Source organism: Carassius auratus, chromosome 41, assembly GCF_003368295.1.
Source record: "Carassius auratus strain Wakin chromosome 41, ASM336829v1, whole genome shotgun sequence".
In the NCBI taxonomy this organism is placed as follows: domain Eukaryota; kingdom Metazoa; phylum Chordata; class Actinopteri; order Cypriniformes; family Cyprinidae; genus Carassius; species Carassius auratus.
In genome coordinates this window covers 14,026,208-14,047,418 of record NC_039283.1, presented here as the reverse complement: position 1 = coordinate 14,047,418, position 21,211 = coordinate 14,026,208, and the positions used below count along the sequence as shown (strand labels likewise).

The 21,211-nt window shown below is 36.8% G+C and overlaps 1 protein-coding gene across 2 annotated transcripts; it reads right to left on the bottom strand.

Annotated features, from left to right (window-relative positions):
* Positions 1–145: 145 nt before the first annotated feature.
* Positions 146–21,127, bottom strand: LOC113060145 (zyxin-like). 2 transcript variants are annotated; one of them, XM_026229009.1, is made up of 10 exons: positions 20,912–21,127; positions 10,839–11,064; positions 7,897–8,153; positions 6,739–6,834; positions 5,699–6,244; positions 4,764–4,896; positions 3,996–4,165; positions 3,603–3,781; positions 1,997–2,117; positions 146–1,901 (listed from the first exon to the last, which is right to left on the bottom strand). In XM_026229009.1, exons 2-10 carry the CDS (start codon positions 11,056–11,058, stop codon positions 1,788–1,790), a joined length of 1,836 nt encoding a protein of 611 aa, XP_026084794.1. In that variant the 5' UTR covers positions 11,059–11,064; positions 20,912–21,127; the 3' UTR covers positions 146–1,787. The 2 variants fall into 2 exon arrangements, with proteins under 2 accessions (XP_026084794.1, XP_026084795.1); XM_026229010.1 differs by lacking the exon at positions 20,912–21,127 and adding an exon at positions 19,999–20,233.
* Between the last annotated feature and the right edge of the window lie 84 nt (positions 21,128–21,211).

Genomic DNA, 21,211 nt, shown 5'->3' with positions numbered 1-21,211 from the left:
TTGCAAGCCGTCACATGACTAAACCACAAACATTCACAGAACTTCAAAAATACACATTCCTGTAAGAAGAAAATGAAACTGAGACGGGAGAGACTAAGACAAGAAACCTCTTTTAGGTCCAGCGACAGATCAAAAAAAGTGCTTCGTTTGTCAATTTCATACTTTTATTAGTCCAGAATACAGTACAAATGTGGAAGGAAAACAATGATAGCAAAAATAACACGCTGGCATACTTTCGACCGTAAACATGCACACATTCACAGATTAAGAGATGATTTGATTTTTATTTTTTTTTACAAAAAAAAAAAAAAAAGAGACAAAGTACTAGTTAATGGTAAATACATGGAAGCTAAACCAGAAGTGTTCAACTGGTCGAAAACAGCTTACTGCATTTAGCAGTACTGTGATACCAGCATGAAAATAAGGCAACTGTGAAGACATGATGTATAAAAACTCAGTAATAACAAAAACAACAGATCATGCATAATGTGTTGGATTTGGTCATGTAAGGATTTTTTTTTTATGATGGGAGCCATCGGTTTATTCGGTTACATGAAATACGAGAACAAGACGGTCGAGGGAAACAGGTGCATAGAGAAACAGAGAGCTATGGAAACACAGAGAGACAGTAATTCTGAAAATCATATCAGTGCTACCTCTCAAAGCCAAAATAAGTGGTGTTAGTGAGACAGTAGTTTCTATCATAAACACACACAAAAATAGACATGAAACACAACAGGCGGAAAACTGGAATTTTGTGCATTAATCACAGTCGATGGTGGCTGTTAAAAATTCAGAGTTCAGTTTTTTCAGAATCATGTTTTGTCATAATTCTGCTCTATATATTTCCAAAATATCCTGTAGCCTTTGTGTTGATGATACCATCCATAATCCAGATGTTTTTAAAAAGCTTTAGCTACAGTGTCATATACTTGATCAGTCAGCTGATGTGCTTTACTTTGGAAATACTTTTTCATCAAACTGACCTACGTTTGTGCAATCCTTAAACACCTAATGGAGTGAAAAACCACTGCACTGATTCTGGCTACGCTAATCAATGCACATATTTTGATCGATACGTTTTAGGACGAAACGAATGTGCTTCTTAAAATATTTGTTCATTTACAGCCAAACAGTTCTATAAATGATGCATGCACGACAAAAACACAAATCGCTGTGTTCTTTCATCTTTCCCTGCCTTTGTTTTTGCTTCTTTTCCATTCGTCGCGACTACATTTCACACAGAGCCCTTCTCAGCAACTACAAGGTGTGTTTCGGAAAGCCTTATTGAAAGTGCATGGATGGCTGTGGATGAACAGACTTTACGTCTCACCTCAGTAGTCAGCTGTGGTACAATTTATGGATGTTTTTTAAAGGCATGCTGGGAGTCGTACAGCTCGCTGAGACGGCAGTGCAGTACATTACCTCTGCACCCAATCAGCCACTACAGTAAAAATTCAAGCCAAAAAACAGTCCTAAAAATCACTTCTCTTAACACTTTACATATGAATTTAGGGGTAAAAACTGTTGTGTGTAACATTCAACACGGAGGCACTAACACTGTGCTCGCACACATCAATCCCTACAAGAAAGACACAAGGGCAAGCTATCGGCCGAGCTCTGAATAAGGCCTTTCAGAAAAAAGCAGCAGAGCTTTGTCGAGAGACGACGAAACAGTCATTGAGCAAACATGAGGAAAATTAGAAAATGACAATGTGAAATGGAAAAGAGAATAAACACAATTAGGTGTCTTAAATTTGGTTTAGGTTTGTGGCAAGTTCCACCAATCAATTTTTGGCCTGCTTGGCACGCTGGGTGTGGCATTTCATGCACAGAATTTTGCCATCAAATGGATAGCAGCCATCATCGTCTGGCTGTATGGAAAGGGGGCGAGCACAATCCTGCAATGAAAGAAAGTTAACATTTTTTATTTGAAAGTTAAGAACCATAATTTTTGTAATCTGTGGCTGGTTCAAATAGGTAAAGGTCTCCACACCTCACAGCGGTAGCACTTCAGGTGAAAGTTCTTCTCTAAGGCAACAACCCTGATGGTCTCTTCACTTCCAGGGTCGGGAACAATCGGCTCATTGCAGCTTACGCAAAGAGGAGAGAAACGGCTGAGGGAGAGAGCAAGACGGAGTGAGGTTAAGATATAGAAAACATTTTTTTGCAACATCGTATTGATTTTTTTTAATTTTTTTTTATGGGTGTTTCTAATAACTCCAGGCACTTTTATCTCCCAAGTGTTGATTTTTATTTCTATTCTATAAAGAACTTTTTTGTGTTCACAAAACTTTTTTACATTTACCTTTCTATTTTAAAATGACTTTTGTTTGTCGATTTTACTGTATTAATCTTATCATAGTCCGACTTTCAATCTTAAAGTATGAAAATCCATCATAACAATTACATTTAAAAAACATTATACAAAGTGAGAAAAAAAAAGAAATCAAGCCATTTCAGAATATATAGCGTGAAAATGATTTGCATAAACGTTTTATACAAATGCTCAAATTGCATAACCTCCACCCCACTAAACTGTACTCCAATAAATACTCATAAATGCTCATAAATCCCTCTAAATAAGATTAATTTTTAATGAGCCAAAAGAATACACGTCACACCTCTGTTTATCAATTTGCACTGGCTTCCAACAGCTGCTCGCATACAATTCAAGGCATTGATGTTTGCCTACAAAACTACCACTGGCTCTGCACCCATTTACCTAAATCTGTTACTTCAGACTTATGTGCCCTCTAGAAGCTTGCGTTCTGCAAGTGAACGCCACTTGATTGTGCCATCCCAAAGAAGCACAAAGTCACTTTTACGGACTTTTAAATTAAATGTTCCCTCCTGGTGAAATGACCTCCCCAACTCAATCCGAGCAGCTGAGTCCTTAACCATCTTCAAGAATCGGCTTAAAACACATCTCTTCCATCTTTATTTGACCCTCTAACTTTAACACTCACTATTCTAATTCTATTCTTTAAAAAATCTAACTACCTTTCTAATCTTTTTGTATTCTGTTTTCTTTTCATTTATTATACAATTATATAGAAGACCTCTAACACTAGCTTGCTCTATTCTTTTTCTATTCTATCGGTTTTCTTTTTATTTATTATATTATTTAAAAGCCCTTGCTACATATTCTGCGTTTAAGCTACCTGAGACTTGTTATAGCACATTGCTCTTTTGTTGTTTTTAATTGCTTCCACTGTCCTCATTTGTAAGTCGCTTTGGATAAAAGTGTCTGCTAAATGAATAAATGTAATGTAAATAAAATCCTAAAAAAAAAAAGTTGCAGTTGTTTATTTCAATGCTATTTCAATGCATTTAGAATACATAAGAAGATAACTAATAAATGAACAAATCGCAAAAACCTATAAAAACTGATTCCCACCACAAAATGAAAGAAACTAATTTCAAAACTTGTGGTTTAGGGAAGTTTGTCCACAGTTAAAGAACAACCCATATTAAATCTGACCGATTGGTTTATAACACTGATGACTGACTGAATGGGATAATCAGTTCAAATGCTGTAGACTATAACTGAGAGATGTCTGATTTTCTGGTGACTGGTCTGTGATTTGGTGTTGGCTCACCGATGGTAATCTTTGACACAGTAAGGCTTGTTTTGGTCATCGGTGATGAAAGGAGCTCCCTCCAGGGTGCAGCCGCAGGTAGTGCAGAGGAAACAGTGAGCATGGAAACACTGGCCCACCGCCTTCAGCACACGATCTGTGATCCGCTCCCCGCAGCGGGAACACACACACAGAGAACTCTGCAAACACACGAATCACAGCCCAAGATAAACAATGCCACACTTTAATCAACAAAACGAGTGAACTAGGTCTGAAAACATTTCTGGATAAGTCCCCACATGTTAACAAAGTATTCAAATTGGTTAATTGCATACCTATAATCTTCTTCTAATTTCCAGAAATCTAAACCAAAACTCTGTAATTATTTCACATGTCTAAACAGGTTTGCCTCACCATGTAGCAGCCGTCGCACTGAGGCGTCCCGTCGCGGTCGTAGAACTGCATGCCCTGCAGGGGGCGCTGACAGGTCACGCAGCAGAAACAGTGCGAGTGGAAGAGTCGATCCATCGCTCTTACCGCTGGCTGAGATCTAGACAGAGCCTCTCCACAATTACCACACACCTCTGAAAGAAACAAGTACCTTCACATTACGAATGGGATTTATGAGGTACAGAAAGGTTTACTGTGGAGCAGTAAACACAGATTAGTCTCTAGGGTGTTACAAAGATCCTTTTTTTAATAAACCTAATAAACCAATGAAATTGTATTTCAGGAGTACAGTATGTGAAAGTATGCTGATCAAATCCGAAACGGATCAAAAAGTATCTTTAGCTTTCACCTACATACACATCTAAGCTACTAAGAAACAAATAAGTCCTCAATACTGACAAAGCCAGTGAGATCCTTACAACACTCATCCAGAGAGATCCAGACAAGGGAGAGGTGAAGCGCTGTACGGTTTAGACACTGATAATAGAGTAATAAACGGAGATAGAGAAGCTCTATCAAGCTGAACACCTACACCTACAGAGAAGTCTGACACCATCGCACAGTCAGTGTTTATCACAGCTTGTCTGCTGAGCATTAAACTAGAACCATATGGACGTCTATGACTAAGGGTTAAATTACCATCAAAACAAGGAAGTCACTGAAATTAGAATAAATAAAAAAGATAAATGAGATCACAAGGGTGTGGGTTGTGTAAACAAGGTGGAGCTGTACCTGCAGCTGGAGCGGTGATCGCAGGAGGATGTTTGTCCATGTCTTTAATAAAGTCCTTAGTCATTTTTTCCAGCTCACCTACTTCCCTCATAGTGAGAGGCGCTCCACCAGGACCTGAACCTGAACCAGACACCTGAAATACAACACCAGCACAAATGACTCCATTCAAACATTGTGTGTTTTTTTTTAAAAGATCATTTCAGATCTACATCTGCATATTTTATTTATTTTTTTAAGTAATGTTAAACTATAATTGACTTTCACTGAAGTCTTTTATGTTCACCAAGTCCGCATGTTCTCGATCAAAAACACAGTAAAAACTGTAATATTGCGTACTATTATTACAATTGAAAATATGTTTCTATTTGAATATATTTTAAAAATCTATAATTTATTCCTGTATTGGTAAAGCTGGATTTTCAGCAGTCTTTCGTGTCACATGATCTTTCAGAAATGTTTTTGATTGATTTTCAGTATTCTTTGATGAACAAAGGCAAAATGATCAAAAACTTTTGTGACGTAAATGACTTTACTGTCATGTTTGATGTATAATAATGTATAATTTTTTTCACCATTCAAAATCACACCAATATCTTATTTGCACATTCAATTTATTGTCTTTTATTTTATGCTTCTCTTTAATCATGTATTCCTGCCTTTACACTGCAACGCCAGTTCTGCATTACATAAAACTGACATAAAACATAATGTTCTTTTTTTTGTCATGATACCAAAATTAGAGACAGCTCTTACAAAAAATTGCATTCACTAAAACAAATCCTAAAACCACAAAACTAGTCTCCTTCCACTAAATAATGGTACTTTCTTCACAAAATCTCTTTATTTTCCAGCTCCTAGAATTCTTTGTGATTTTGTTACATTACATTATCTTTATTTATATGACTGTATCACATCACAACCTAAAGCAGACCCACCTTTGGTGGAACAGTGTTTCCTGCTGGTCTGTTGAATGACGGGACGGGCGATGCTTTAGGTGCAGCAGGGGAAGGCGGAGCAAAGCTTTGCTGTCTGCCAGTGGGAGATGTTTCTGAGTGATTGAATGTAGGTGCAGGGGCAGGAATATTCGCTGGTGGAGGAACGGGGGCGGGAGGGGCGGCAGGTGGAGGTGGTGGGAAAGAGCTTTGGGCGGGGGTTTTAACGGCGTGGTTAAACCCTCTTGCGCCTCCCGAAGGTGCTGGAGCAACTGTTTTGGATCCAAAGTTTGAATTCAGCTGACTGGGAGGGAAGTTGTTCTTTGGAGCAACAGTTGGGACTTTAGTAAATGACTGTACAGGTGCGGGGGCAGATGCTGTGTTCTGATTGGCCGGTCGTGTTCGAGCACGTAGCTCCTCAGCCCACGGGGCGGGGGGAGGACGATCCTGCAGCTCAGGAGGAGGCAGAAAGGAAAGGGCAGGCTTACGAGTGGTCGGTGGAGGAGCTGCTGGCTTTGGCGCTGGGGTCGATGAAAACTTGCTAGGCAACTGAGCAAACAAACACAAATAGAAATACGTCACGCATCTGATGGAACTTAAAAAAGGAACTTAAGTCTTACAAAAGCACTAATTGGGGCGCCAGAATGTTGCATAAATGATCTTTTTATTTTAGGCTTTTCTTTTTTTCCATCAAGTTAAATTGTTTCCACATTGATTTGTTTGAAATTTAATTGATTTAATAAATGTGTAAAATTAATATAATATTTTCTCTAGCCCTCTGTTATATAGTCATTTGGACTACTTTTATTGTGCTTTAGAAATATTTCATCACTGTATGTAAAAGAGCAGCATGAACATTCTGCAAAATATCTTGTTTTACGAAAGAAAGTCAAGTCGTACTGATTTTAAATGACATGAGGGTGAATAAACAATGACAGAATTGTAATTCTTTGGGGGTAAACCGTCCAATTAAGTTTTAAAAATGAATGAGAGATAGCTGAACTCAAGATTACAACATCAGCGGTTAAAGGCTCTGCGTTTACCTTTGGATTGAAAGGTCCGCTAGTCTCCATCTCTGATAACATATCAGTCAATGAGCCCAACTGCCTTTCAAAACTGGTCTGTTTCTGTAACAGCCTCTGTGGAGAACAAAACAAGAGACAATAAAGGAGAGAATATGGGAGAATAAAAAAAAGGGGTGAATCAGCCATGAAATCAGACGTAGTCTTAAAAAAAGAACAAGAGTATATAAATGTGATGCAATAAAAGTGTGGGACAGAGTACAAACAAAAGAGAAAATGAGAGGGTCAGAGCTGAAAACAATCCAGAGAACATTAAAAGTGTGAAGAACAGATATAAAAAAGGATGAAGGCAACTGAGATTATAATTAATGCCTAGTTCAAGTAATTTAATTAAATACAAGGGCAGAATACTGTTTGAATCCAAAATTAGAAGGATGACACTCTTAGAAATTTGGAAGAGCTGAGAAAGACAGTCTTGCGGTTACAGAAATATGCTCTTTCTATGACAAACAGCTGCACTGCTCCACATTAGAAATTAAAGAGTCATCAGACGCCTTAAAATTTACAAAACGTTCAGGATCAGGCACTATGGTCAATGACCTGAACAGTGACTGACTAGTTAGATTGGCATCTTTATTCATTCATAGCATCAATAAGCATCTTGTGAAGTGAAAGACAGCATATTCCTAAATATATGCATTATATATTACATGTTCATACTTAAACTGTTAGCGATGCCTTCATTATTTGTTAAGAAAGCAAGTTTTTTTTTTTTATTACAGTCACTGTTTAAATTTATGCATGGATAGAAAAGTCATTATATCATTAAAAAGTTGTTATAAAAATGTATAATAAAAATGTTTGTATACGACTTAGTTTTCATTTGAGTGTTTATTTGATTAATCAATTATTAAATAACTGTTATTTTCAGTTTTCAACTAAGTGAACATTTTAATTTCGGTCTCAGTGTCCCAGTAAATAAATAATTGTGGTGCATCGCTGGTCAGACTGGAGTTCTACAGGTTTGAAGAGGGATCAAACCGTGGTCAGTATAGTGCAACAGCATTTTAGTCTTAAAAGAAAAGACATAAGAAAGTCATAAAGATAGAGAATGACATAAGGGCGTGAAAAAAAAACCTAAAATCAAAATGAAATCAAATCAACTATTTGGAAACCCACCTGAGAGCTGACACCTGCACTTGTCTCAGGGAGAGGAGGAGGAGGAGGTGGAGGAGGAGGTGGGGGTGGGGAGAAGGAGGCAGAAGGTACAGAGATTAATTCCTCAGGAGGTGCAGGGAGGATCAGGTCTTCTGCAACTGGGGGCGGGGCTGGGAATGCAGGAGGAGGGGCATCAGATGCAGGGGGGATGATCAGGCATTCTGGAGGAGGGGCTGGAAGCTCTGCATCATCCAGTGGAGGAGGAGGGGGCGGAAAGTCTAATGAACGGAGGCAGTGAATTCAATTACACTCGCACCAATTCACAATAACAAAACAATCCCTTTCTGCATTGTTTATTCACCTCAACACGAAGCATGACAGCATAGCTTATCTGCATACTGCACCAACATTAGCATCCAGTACATTGTTACTACAACTATTTAGATCATCAGGTATTTAATGGACAACACAGATGATGAATATGCCAGAAAAAGAAAAAAAAAAGACAGAAAAATGCTATTTTAATCCTGTGTGTCATACTTGGTTGTTTATATGCTTTAAACACTTTGCTCCAAAAAAATATTTTTCCAGTCACGTCTAAAAAAGCACTCTGTTGCCAAGAGCACATGTTGTTCTTCTGGTGAGGAGAGAATTACTACAGTTGTGCAATCGGTTACAGAAACTGCTAAGATAAACAAAGCTTAAATCTGAAAAACAAGTAGAGTGAGCTTTCTTATACAAGCACCTCACATTCAATATATAATAAAGGATTAACAAACTATTACTGATATAATGAGGAAAAAGCTAATAAAAAATATAATTCTTTAAAAATAATAATATTTTTGGCAAAGTATTCTATTATTATTGTTGTTTCTATTATTATAAAGTTCATTTATTTTTTTTATGAAATTAAAAACATATTAGCACAAATAAGGTTGAGTATCGTTCAAAAATGTTCAATATCGATACCTTGAACAGTACCAGTTCCTGAACGATAATTTTATAAAATCAGATTTAACAAGATTACATTAACTCAAAAAAACTTTTATTTTGTCAGCTCGTTGAGGTTTTTATTACACTCAAAAAAGACTTATCTCCTGAGCCACTGGACAAAGGAGAAAAATTTAACCAACACAATAAATCAGTGCAAATAGTTTTAATAAAGTTCTAATAGTTTTGAGTTTCCAAATCTTTTAGGCTACATTTACACTCGTGGTTTCAGAGAGACAGAATCATCATTTCTATTAATTTACTGATTCCATTGATTTACTGATGAAACGCTTACACTTCCACATTCAGCTCTGTACATAAGAAACACAGAAAAACATTGTCTCATGAAGCTATACACACACGATTAAAATAGTATATGATTTGTATGTGATTTTCATGAGATTCATTTTCGTAACAATACAGGGTGTTTACATGAGAAATGTTAAGCTGGTGTAGTGATTAGCTTGACATAAAAGGCTACAAATATCATATTATTGCAGTAACATAACTGTAATATGGCCGAAAAACACATTAGATCGCAATCGGAAGTTATTACACACATACATTTAAATGACAAACATTTAAATGAGTATTGAGTGAAAGCATAGTGTAAATCTTATAAATTGTCTTATTTAGCATGATGCTACAGTGTACACGAATAGCCAAGAGGCATGTGGTATCTTGTATTGTGGACAGAGATTTTTTTTTAAACAGTGGAATTGTCAGTATGGACGAGGATAAGCACTAGTGTAAACGTCTATGGGAGTGTGAGCCACGTCAATGGGTGTTAACAACGTAGATGTCTCTCCAGTACGAAGGTTCTAATCGGCAATGCAAAACCAAGGGTGACGTCACTGTATTCTGTTTGCACCTATATCTTTATTTGTGCTTCTTTTAGGCACATGTTTAGGTAGTTAATAAGCGGAGATGTTCTGTTTATCTACAGTAAGATGGGATTTAACGATGTAGGCTAACGAGAAAATTAAGTAGTAATAACGAGAAAATGACTTTCGTTATGTCGAGATAACAAGAAAATTAAGTCGTTATAACGAGAAAACGACTTTCGTTATGTCGAGATAACGAGAAAACAACTTTCGTTATGACGAGATAACGAGAAAATTAAGTCATTATAACGAAAAAACAAGAAGGGAAACAAAATTATAATGCATGGCTGCTTAGAACTTCCATACTCCAGAGCCAATCACCAGCACTTGATTTAGGCCAGCAACCATGCTGCATGCTTACTGGCTCAATGACATTGATGAGATTATCCCCATAGGCATCAAAATTTTGATTTTTGGATTCTCATTGGTATCATGGCAATATGGTTGGTGCCTATAAAGTCGATAGGCACCAACCAACTCGACACCCAGCCCAAAACACAACTTAGTTACAAAGTAATTGTTTTACTTGCTCTTCACCTTTTCCCATCAGATATCAGATCGGAAAAGCATTTATTCGCAATAAAAATAGAGGAAATATTTTAAAAGTGGAAATAAAATGGCTCATTAATAACAGTGTTTATTAGGTATGATTAGTGGTAGGTGTAGGGAGGGCTTTGTCCCAATAAGGTGGCATCCTTTTAATAATATCAATAAATATGATCATTTACACTCAATAAGTTGTTGCATACCGTTTTATAATGTGCTACAGTACTGAGGTATAAATATCTGCCACCCAACTTCTATTTTCCCCTAGCCGATGCTTAAGAAAATACTGCTTTTGGTCTAAACAATTTTATTACACACATACATAAAAATATTACCCTGAAGAAAATGTAAAAAAAAAAACTTAATCAACAAAATGGGTAAACTGAAATTCACATGTTTTCAAGGATTAAAGGTGACCTATTATGCAAAAATCACTTTTATAACATTTCTACGAATTTTGTACATGTGTTCTAAACTAGATTTTTGAAATACTTTTATGTTGGTTCTTTTGATCCTTCATCTTTTTTATGGAAATTGCCTTACCCTCACATAGAGCTGAAGGGGGTGGGGGCATCTCTCCAACTAGTCCAATTACACCAGTGCTTACAAATGATGAGGGTTGTGATGGGGCCATCTGTGCTTTGGGGCGTGGAGGAGCGACAGATGCAAACTTTTTGGGTTGGTTGTAGAAAGAAGGAGCGGTAACTTTGAGGGAGACTGAGGAAGTGACCACCATAGGCTTGCCGGTGCTAGAGTCAGCCATCTTGATCTGAAAATGACAACAATATTAGTGTTACAGTTCAAATGACCAAAAACTAATTCAGAATCACCATGATGGATCTTGGACTGGCAGTACAGCACGTGGAAAATCTTTTTTTCCATGGCTTTGGTGTCTGAAATAGTTTTGCTCATGTGGAATCGGTTCTCAAAAGAGCCGCCCACCTGTAAGTAGGTTAGTCAACCATCTGGGTTCAATTGGAAAATGTTGCTTTGAAACACCCTGAACATGAGCAGGAAACTCCTATTTAATATTAAATTTCTTAACAGGATTACACATTAACATCAAGCTGGTTTATATGTACCAAGTGAGGCTGAAGAAGAGCATCTGAGTTCACAGTAATTACAGGGAAGTAAAAACTTCACGATGATCAATGCAGTTCCCTGTTACATCATAAATAAAGTTCCTTTATTTCCTAACATGAATAACTAATGCAAATTGTTCTAAGTCCAACCAGACTGAAACAGTTCTGAAAAAGTTCAGTGTACACAAATGCTTTGCATAACTTGGGTGAGGTTTAACAAGAAAATCCTAACAAAAATTCTGGAAGTGTAATTAGATGGCAACATTTCACTTCTCATTATGTAAATCTCTGGTACTTTTATATTAATTATGTTGACTTGTTTCACATCCTCATTTTGTTTAACTTGGTTTCATATCCAGAGAAAAGTCCTACTCTCAGAATATAGCGTTCAATAATTCATTTCTTAAAGGGATCACAAAACACAATTTTTACATTATTATTTTTTGACCCCGATGTCAAGTTATTAAAATGAGTGGTTTACACATTTTTTTGCCATTTATCTAAGCCTTGTTATGTTATATACGTTTTATATACATATATATATTCTCAGTGCCAGCAGGAGTTGTAAATGGGGCAGGGTGAATCTCTTCCACCCTCAATAGTCATGGCTGAAGTGCCCTTGAGCAAGGCACTGAAGCCCCAACTGCTTAAAAATAGCTGCCCACTGCTCTGGGTGTGTGTTCACTTCTCACTGCTGTGTGTGTGCACTTGGATGGGTTAAATAAAGAGCACCAATTCAGAGTATGGGTTACCATACTTGGCAAATGTCACAACTTTTTTTTTTACATTATTAACTGCCCATCCTTCAATAACAGCCTCTCTGCAAAAACTGTTCTGCTGTAGGTGCTACGCGCAACCAGCAACAGCACAACGTTTGGCAACTTTCACATGTTTTACTTCAACATTAGTTCATCTGGTGTTTAGGTATTTTGGTACCATGTGGATACTTAAATTTTAAAACTAAAACAATACCAGTCTTTCTATTGAAATGAAATACTAAAGCACGCAGAGCATCGGAGGTTTATATTTGCAATGTTGGTTTGGAGGTGTTCTACTTTGTAGCCAATCACAGGCATGTCTGTTGATCTTGTGAACGCAATGGCCAGACAGAGGTTTTTATTCGTCACAATCTGCTCAAAACTTTAATGTTTTTTGATCAAACAAACTTGGTATAAATAAGCTTAAACATGGTATAAATAAGCACTTCTTTGTGTAGTGCATTTCAGTCTTTAGTTTCATAAGATGCACTTAGAAAAATGTAATGTCTTGAATACGGAGAGCTTAAATTTTCATTGTACAAGTCGTTCTTTAAGGTTAAACGATCAACGAAAATATTATTCGTCATGATATAGTACCCAAAAATAAACTTACAGGACAAAGCAGAACGCAGATGGTCAAAAATCACAGTACAAAGATACAATGTGCTCTTTTTGGTGGATATAATTTGTGTTTTGATTGTGTGTGCACACACGGAAGTTCTCCAAACGGAGGTTATAAGGGTTGAAGTCATACCATGACTTTCCCATTATGGGGCTTTGGGGTACAGTCAACCGAGCTTCAGCTAGAAACAGTTAAGAGTGCTTGAGACATGTGGATGTGATACACCGCAGAAGTGCTCTCATGGCATGAGCTAAGTGCAAACATTAACCTCAAGCATGCTTGCACTTAAAACGAAGGCATTACCTCATCCCTCCTCCTCCTCCTGCTGCCGCTGAGCCAAGTCTCATCTGACCCTATATGACTAAGTCATTACTTTTTTCCCTCTATAGTTCTCATCATACAGCCAGTGAACCATTTCAAAGACTTCTACTTTGAAAGTATGAATTACAGATGATGGCAAACACTTTAAAGACATCAGATGTAGCCTGTTCTGTCCTAGTCAATTATCTCTCTACTTCAACCCATTGTGGCCTTCTGAGGCAGATGATGTATACAAGGATTTCATGACTAAAAGAACAGCTTTCATTTCTAGCTTTACTAACTGGAGCCACATTTTTGTTATTCTATTCTGATTACCATGTTATGACCTGGCAAAACATGTTATTCTAGGTTAAGTAGGAAAGAAACATGCATTGCTTGGAGTTTTCAAATTTATAGCAAAGGAGCTCAGTATAAATGAGTCGGTATACTGCATAAACAGAAAAACATAAGGCCTAAGCATTATTTCATAAGGACATGTTTGTAAATTCATAAATGTAATACATTAAATCAAATATTTATGGTCAATCTCATGACTTCTAACCTGCCTTGAATTAATGAAAACATAAAAAAATGTTATAGGCATGAAGTTATCTCAAAAACAATAATTGCATTCGGTTGATCTGCCTCCTCCTTGCTTGTTTGTAAGGGTTGAACAATTCTGCCAACAATTAGTTGTTACATTAATATGGCTATAAAACACTAAACATTATAACCATTTATATTATCATTATTATTATTATTATTAACTACTAAATAAAAAATACTTTAAAAACAACAAAAAAATTACTTTTAAAATATGTCACAAAATAAAAAACAACTTAAGAAATTATAATTTTATTACATTAAAACTAGAAAAATTACAATACTAACATTTGTGGCTCTCTTAATTTATTATATTGAAATGTTAAACCACGAACTTTTATTTTGACAGAAAACCATAGCGAGACCTTAAATCTTCTCTTTTGTTGATAGGTGCTTCTCACCTCAATTATGGGAAACTGTTTGGTGCATGTTACATTCCAAAATGCATGCTCTCAAATTTAGAGCATATTGCAGAGATGGAGTTTGTGTGGAGCAGCATTTACTGCAACAGAGCCGCTCTGAGATAATGTAAACACACAGTACCGTATGTCATTATTTCAGTTTTACTTCAGTTTACTTTGTATAAATTCGGTTTGGATGAGCCCCATTCAAAGCCATTTTAAAATAGCTGGGATATGCACAACACGACTGTGATCATACTGTACATCAGCTGAATGGTAGGCTATATTACTGAACCATGCTGCACTACAGCAACCATAAATAACTCTGCGCACTTCACGTTGTGGCAAACAAACACCAATTAATTGTAAGTTCCTCCTCACCCTGACTTGTTTGGGCCATGTCCAACTCCCACGTGTAAATATCGCAAAGCAGTTTGGCCCACTGACAGCCATACAAATCTACACTGGAAATGTTTATCAGGGGGAGTAATTATGAATCGTTTAGCAATTGAGTCCCACACAAAACCACAACCACAAACTCCAGCGGATTTCATGTTAGGGCTTGAGAAGAAGAGCTCAAGTTCACACAAATATTCCCAAAACGTCTGAGTTGAGACCTCTTCTGACCTACCTTCAGATGGATTTACAGTTAAAGATGCTTTGATGTGGTCCACCAAACCATCTCCAAATCAGAGAAGCTCTTAACGGATTCTGCATAACCATAAGTGGAAGCACAGTTTAAGACCAAAAAAAGAAAGGCTAAAAAAAGAGATTTCAGGCTATTTTTAGCCCTCAGGTAGGAGTGTGCACTGAAAGGCGGTCATGTGTAAAGTGCAAATTCGTCACTTTTCTCCACTGCTTCAGAAGTGGAGTTTAATAATGTACAAGTGCATGCTCTGATTACATATTCACACAGGACAAAAAATAAATAAATGCTAAAGCCATAAACCTTGAGGTTCAAAAGATTATATATTCTTATCATGACCTCCATCTCCAGATCAATACAAGCTTGTGGGTACTTACAATGAACTTTGAAAAGAAAATGTTCCAGCGAGCTGTTCCAAGTAATCGAACCTCAGCATGAACAAACAGCAATGGCTTACTCTTGTGAGTTTCCTCTGCCACAAAATGAAAAGGATGACCACATCCTTAATTCTGAATTGAATTCTAAGCACACCATAGAGAAGAGGAGACCCACAAGTTGACCACATCTCCTGTTAGTTTTAGCGCTGGTACGTACAACCATCAATCCATCATGCCTTGACAATCAATATGTGTTAGGGGAATGATTAATTCTGGCCAGCGGTTTTCTTTAGTTCAAATTAGAGATTGTCGAAAACATAAAACGTATCAGCCTTTTCAAAAGACTCGAACTGAAAGCAGCAAAACTATTTTTCACACCGTTGTTCTTTAAGGAACAGTATTTAATGAAATTTTCATTCCATATAAAAATACAACATTAACATAGAACCGAAATTCACAATTTTTATTATAACATTATATACAATTTATTAAATGTGTGCCTTCTGTGAAAATTCTGATGACATAAAAGTAAAAATAATTACTGCATTAAAATACTACATTAAATTATTTACATTTTGCAATATTTCCAATAATTCTATTTTTGTATTTATCAGGGACAAAACACATTCATTAACATCCCATCGGTGTATTGGCTAATGAAGTGTAAGTTAGAGATATGAAAACATCAAGACAAGGAAGGATCATACAATTATTCTTGATGAAAGGAAAACACCCATAATGAACTGAAACTAAAACATTTTAACAATCGTTCGAATTTTATGAGAACAGAAAATTCCACACATCAGCTATAATAATAAAACAATACTTTCAGAAAATTTTTTCCACCAGAGAAACAATACAAAAGGCAATCAGAATCCATCCGACTTAAAAGATCTTGAGCATTTACTTGCTTATAATAAACAATGTCACGGTCCGTTGGTGTGGATGCTAATAAAGTTATCATTTTAGTTATCTAAAGTTACTGTTCTTGGTCTGAACAGGCCTTAATGATGTTTTTAAAGAAACTTAAAAGGAACACTCCACTTTTTTTTTAGAAAATAGGCCCATTTCCCAACTCCACTAGAGTTAAACAATTTAATTTTACCGTTTTCGAATCCATTCAGAAGTTCCCTGGGCCTGGCGGTAGCACTTTTAGCTTAGCTTAGCATAGATCATTGAATCTGATTAGACCGTTAGCAATAGCATCTCACTCAGAAATGACCTAAGAGTTTCTATATATTTCTTATTTTAAGCTTGACCGTTCTTTAGTTACATTGTGTACCAAGACTGACGGAAAATGAAAAGTTGCGATTTTCTAGGCTGATATGGCTAGGAACTATACTCTCATTCCAGCATAATAATCAGCAGCGCCTGAAAATAGTCCTGTGCTATTACAGCAACTACACAAACTAGCTGGGGACTATTTTCACTGCGCCTGCGGTACCCATGGTATGGCAGCAATTTTTCTTGATTATTACGCTGGAATGAGAGTATAGTACCTAGACATATCAAAATCTAAACTTTTCATTTTCCGTCAGTCTTAGTACACGATGTAACTACAGAAGAGACAAGTTTTAAATAGGAAAAATATCCAAGCTGTTTTGTCATTTTTGAGCGAGATGCTAACGGTCTAATCAGATTCAATGTTCTATGCTAAGCTAAGCCAAAAATGTTACCCCCAGACCCGGAGATCGGCTGAATGGACTCAAAAACAGATTGAAAACTCAACTGTTTGACTCTGGGAGTTGAAAAAAAAAGTGTAGTGTTCCTTTAATATTCAAATAAAAAGCACATTAAGCACATCCCAATAATCATGATGTTGCCTTATTTTATCTCACCAGCAAAACCACTGTGAATATATTGCAAATATTCATTATATCATCCCAGCCTTAGTTCTGACTAAGAGTAACATAGGATGTTCTCTGCTTCTTGAGGCCACCAGCTGCCAGATTTGGCTGGTGTGTTTGCTCTCCATGGGTACGTTTATGGTTTAGCTACACTGCTAGACTCTCTGATAATGTGAAGACAATACATTAGTGAGAGGAAATTCACCAACGCAAAACAACAGTCTAACTGAAACGCATGTAGTTCAAACCAGTCAAAACACCATCCATGGAAAACACTCTGTGACTTTCATTACCCACTTTGGAGTTCCAGTAAAGGATTTGATCTGATCGAACAAGCACCTTCCTAAATTATGTGTGTGTGTGTGTGCGCATGCCACAGAAAGAGAACAGCTGCAATATAAAGATTCCAATTGCCTTACGAATGCATTTCATCACTTGATCAGAATAACTAAAGGGAGACTGGCTCTTTTTTTGCTGAAAGGAGACAACGCAGCTGATCTGGCTCCATGAGACCTCCTTACGCAGTCTTGATGGATACTGTGGCCTGAGAGGGAAGCTTGGGAACTAGTTGAGGATCATGCAAACTCTTAAATTCTGTTCACCACACTGGAGACACAAGAAATAAATAACGGGTCATGTTGAAATTGCAATGAGTAATGTTCTTCTGTGAATGCTGGTTTCATAACATCCCTTGGATACAACTGTCAGCTAAATGGATAGATGTAAGTAAGAAGTCTAACACATCAACTATAGACAAAAACAAATGTGTCATCGTTCCTCTCTGGCTAGCTATGGCTATGAACTGACAGTACTTATTTGCACTGCAACTTTCTGGCTTCCTCTATTGAGGATTTCATCTCAGCTCCATCAGGCCGCAGAGTAGATGCACACCAGAATATTGATAAGTTGAAAATTGACAACTATGTAAAACTGTTTAAATAAAGCAGACTAATCTTGATCAGCTGTAGTTTGTAGGTGAAAAAAACAGCTCTTTTCACCTAATACAGAGACTTGTGCAGTGACAAACTGTCAACTTACCACACTGTGTGACACCACAACTTACATCCTGTTTTGAAAGATAATGTTTCCTGACATCTCTGATCATGGACAATGACTCCTATCACAATGCTTGTCCACACTGACTAATATTAGACTAATTTCCTTTCCTGAATCCGGTTTAAACATGATCAAAGACACTCGGTTGGAAATTGGTACAGTGACAGCTCCAGAAGCAGTGGGATTCTATTGTTTTGGGTGACTGTGGTGAAAAGATCGTGGCACGCCCATGATCTGTCCGGGTTATGCTTGGCCTGCATACCAGGACACATAAAACATATTCTTGATATGAAAATACTTTATACGTTTTGATTTTGTTTTTAAAAAGCTAACCTTCTTGGTACTCATAGGATTGGCATGTAAAAGAAAAATTCACCTAAAACCAATATGCTTAAAAAAACACACACACACGCACGCACACACGCACGCACAATTAGTAAAATAACAAGTAAATGTACTCAGTGTCTAATCATACTTCAATGTTGTTTTGCTCATTTTTAAGGGCGAAATCAAGTCATTTTAATAAGAACGATCTGAAATTCTGTATGAGGGCAAACGATTTCCCCATACAGAATTCGCAATGGGCCCAATTTGGTTATGCTGATTCACCACAATAACCAACAGAAAGTTGCTTGTTTTGAAATTGATATCGCAGTGAGCTGTGTTTCAGTGGACTTTTTTTTCTGGCCAGTGAAATTACCAGCAAGTAATTCTTCATATCCAAATCCAAAGAAATACTTTAGAAATTTTTTTGCTAGTAAATTGTACCTGATCTATAATTTATTCTCTCCTGAGTCAGACAATATTACTTTTATTTATTTTTCACCAGAGCAAAATTATGGATAGAGGACACAGGTGTGGTGTGGATAATTGTGATGTTTTATCAGCTGTTTGGACTCTCGTTCTAACGGCACCCATTCACTGCAGAAGATCCACTGGTGACCAAATGATCTGATGCTAAATTTCTCAATTTCTTCAAATTAAGAAACAAACTCATCTTGATCTAACGGGTGAGTAGCCTACATTTTCATAAAATTTTCATTTTGGGGTGATTCCTTTAAATCAGTCAAATTTGTCATGGTGGGCCAGTATTGGTTGCTGCTCATCCAATCAGAATCGAGTCTGAACTATCTGTTTTACAATGACATTATCAACACTAGCTTGGCTGCGAGTCCTCATTATTACAAACAAACTGTTGCACTGAATAGTGAGATTAAATGATAAAACTAATGAAAGCAAAAATACTTTCAACAACAAGATCAGTAACATTTCTGGAGGCGTGTTGTTGATTATATCTCTCTTGCCTGTCCGACGGCCGCATTCAGCACACATTGAACTGGGGAATCCTAAACCACACCGGCGTCCTAACCTTAGGGGTTCCACCCAGAGAAATCCTTCATCCATTTCCCCATTCTCGCCTTAAATACTGAATTATCATGACATGTAATCGCATCCTCGTTCTTCAGACGAGGAAAACCTGGTCTCTTATCAGACGCAGCAGTACGAGCTAAGACAAGTTGCTTTCACCTTATAAGGATATTTTAACTGGAAAACCAGGAACAAGACAAACAATAAAGCTCCCACTGAATAAAACACAAATTATAGATACTGTCCCACTTGACAAACTCCAGCAACAAATCTTTAAGCGGATGCATTTATGAATAAGAGTAACTACGTTACCTTAAGTTAACATTATAACTACATGCACGCGCCCCACCCCTCACTAAATCCATAGTTGTATCATACAAAACATTCTTCACTGATGACAGAATAGTTTTCAAAGCGACAACGAAACATTTTCAGTTATAATACATCTCGAATCAAACGCCATACAAACAGCACGTACCATGTCATACAATCATATTTCTTTTAAAAAGGACTACAAACCACGGTGAATGCATACAAGGTTTGAGGTTTAGATGCGAATACAGATTGCAGCCATCAGTGACAAACCGCTGTCATTATAAATTAGGCTGAAAACTATAGAAAAGGGTGAAATAAAGGCACTTACTGTTCGTTTTTCGTTTTTTTTTTTTTCTGGAAAGGTGCAGTTATGCCAAAAACAGTACAAGGTTTCTAATGCAGACACCGTTTATGGATAAATAGTATCCCCGCTTAACACGTATCTTTTCTTAACTGTGTCGCTTTATAGCGTTAGGCGTTATTCTGCTCATTCTAAGAAGCTCTCGTGGAGATGATGATCAGCGACTCTGATCTGCCCACATGAACTTTTTCCTAATGTACCGACTCTTGACACACTTCCGGTTCAAGCTTCCGCATTCTCCCGACCGCAGGAGGGGGGACAAAAACTGTGGCCAATGATGACTAAATTACTGTTATAAAGGAGTCATAAAATAGCATACCTAATGAAAAAAAAAAAATAGCAAAACCACATTTTACTGGAAATGAATTTCACAAAAAGTTTTGTTTTAAACGGATGCATAAATAAATAGATATGCTGTTTAAAACTATGACAAAATGTGTTTTTAATTTTAAAATATTTTAAATTCTATTTGCAAAACATGCAATATATGGAGGACACTTTCTGGTTGTCAGACTTGGAACGCGCAAGTAATATATGCGGTTCTTGGTTACACACACACACACACACACACACACACACACACACACACACACACACACACACACATATATATATATATATATATATATATATATATATATATATATATATATATATATATAGGTATTTAAAAATGATAACAAAATTAGATTTAATCCTTAATAAGTTTAACTGAATATATAATTAGCTTTTTTATTTATTCATTCATTTTAGTTTATTATTATCTTTTTTTTCAGTTCATTGGTTATCTCACCTGTTAGGTGTAAAAGCCATTGGACAATGATTAAATAAAAAAGGTCAAACAAACACCAGCAGTCTACTGAAAACAGCTTGGACTTACCTGTTAGCCTCTCTCCTTCTCCTTCTATTCAGCTATCGCTCTGTAAACCTGGAATCTGTGTTTTCGATGATAACTTTTTTTCTGCAGTCTCTACTCTGTTTCTTCCAAATGCACAGCTGTTGGACCCTCCCCCTACATGTCTCCTAAAAGAATGACACCATCCCTCCGTCTAAACAAGTTCTCTCTCGTTTCTCTTTTGCACAGGTCATGCGTATTACAAACCAAACACGTCTCTCTCTCTCTTTCTCTCCCTTTAGTCTCGCCCCCTTTGGATTCTTTAAACATTCTTTATTCTATGAC

Coding starts and splice junctions, on each gene's coding strand:
- LOC113060145 (XM_026229009.1), bottom strand. CDS start 11,058: ATGGCTGACTCTAGCACCGGCAAGCCTATGGTGGTCACTTCCTCAGTC. Junction 8,154..10,838: donor CCCTTCAGCTCTATGTGAGG/GTAAGGCAATTT, acceptor TCCGTTCATTAG/ACTTTCCGCCCCCTCCTCCT. Junction 6,245..6,738: donor GCGGACCTTTCAATCCAAAG/GTAAACGCAGAG, acceptor TTGTTTGCTCAG/TTGCCTAGCAAGTTTTCATC.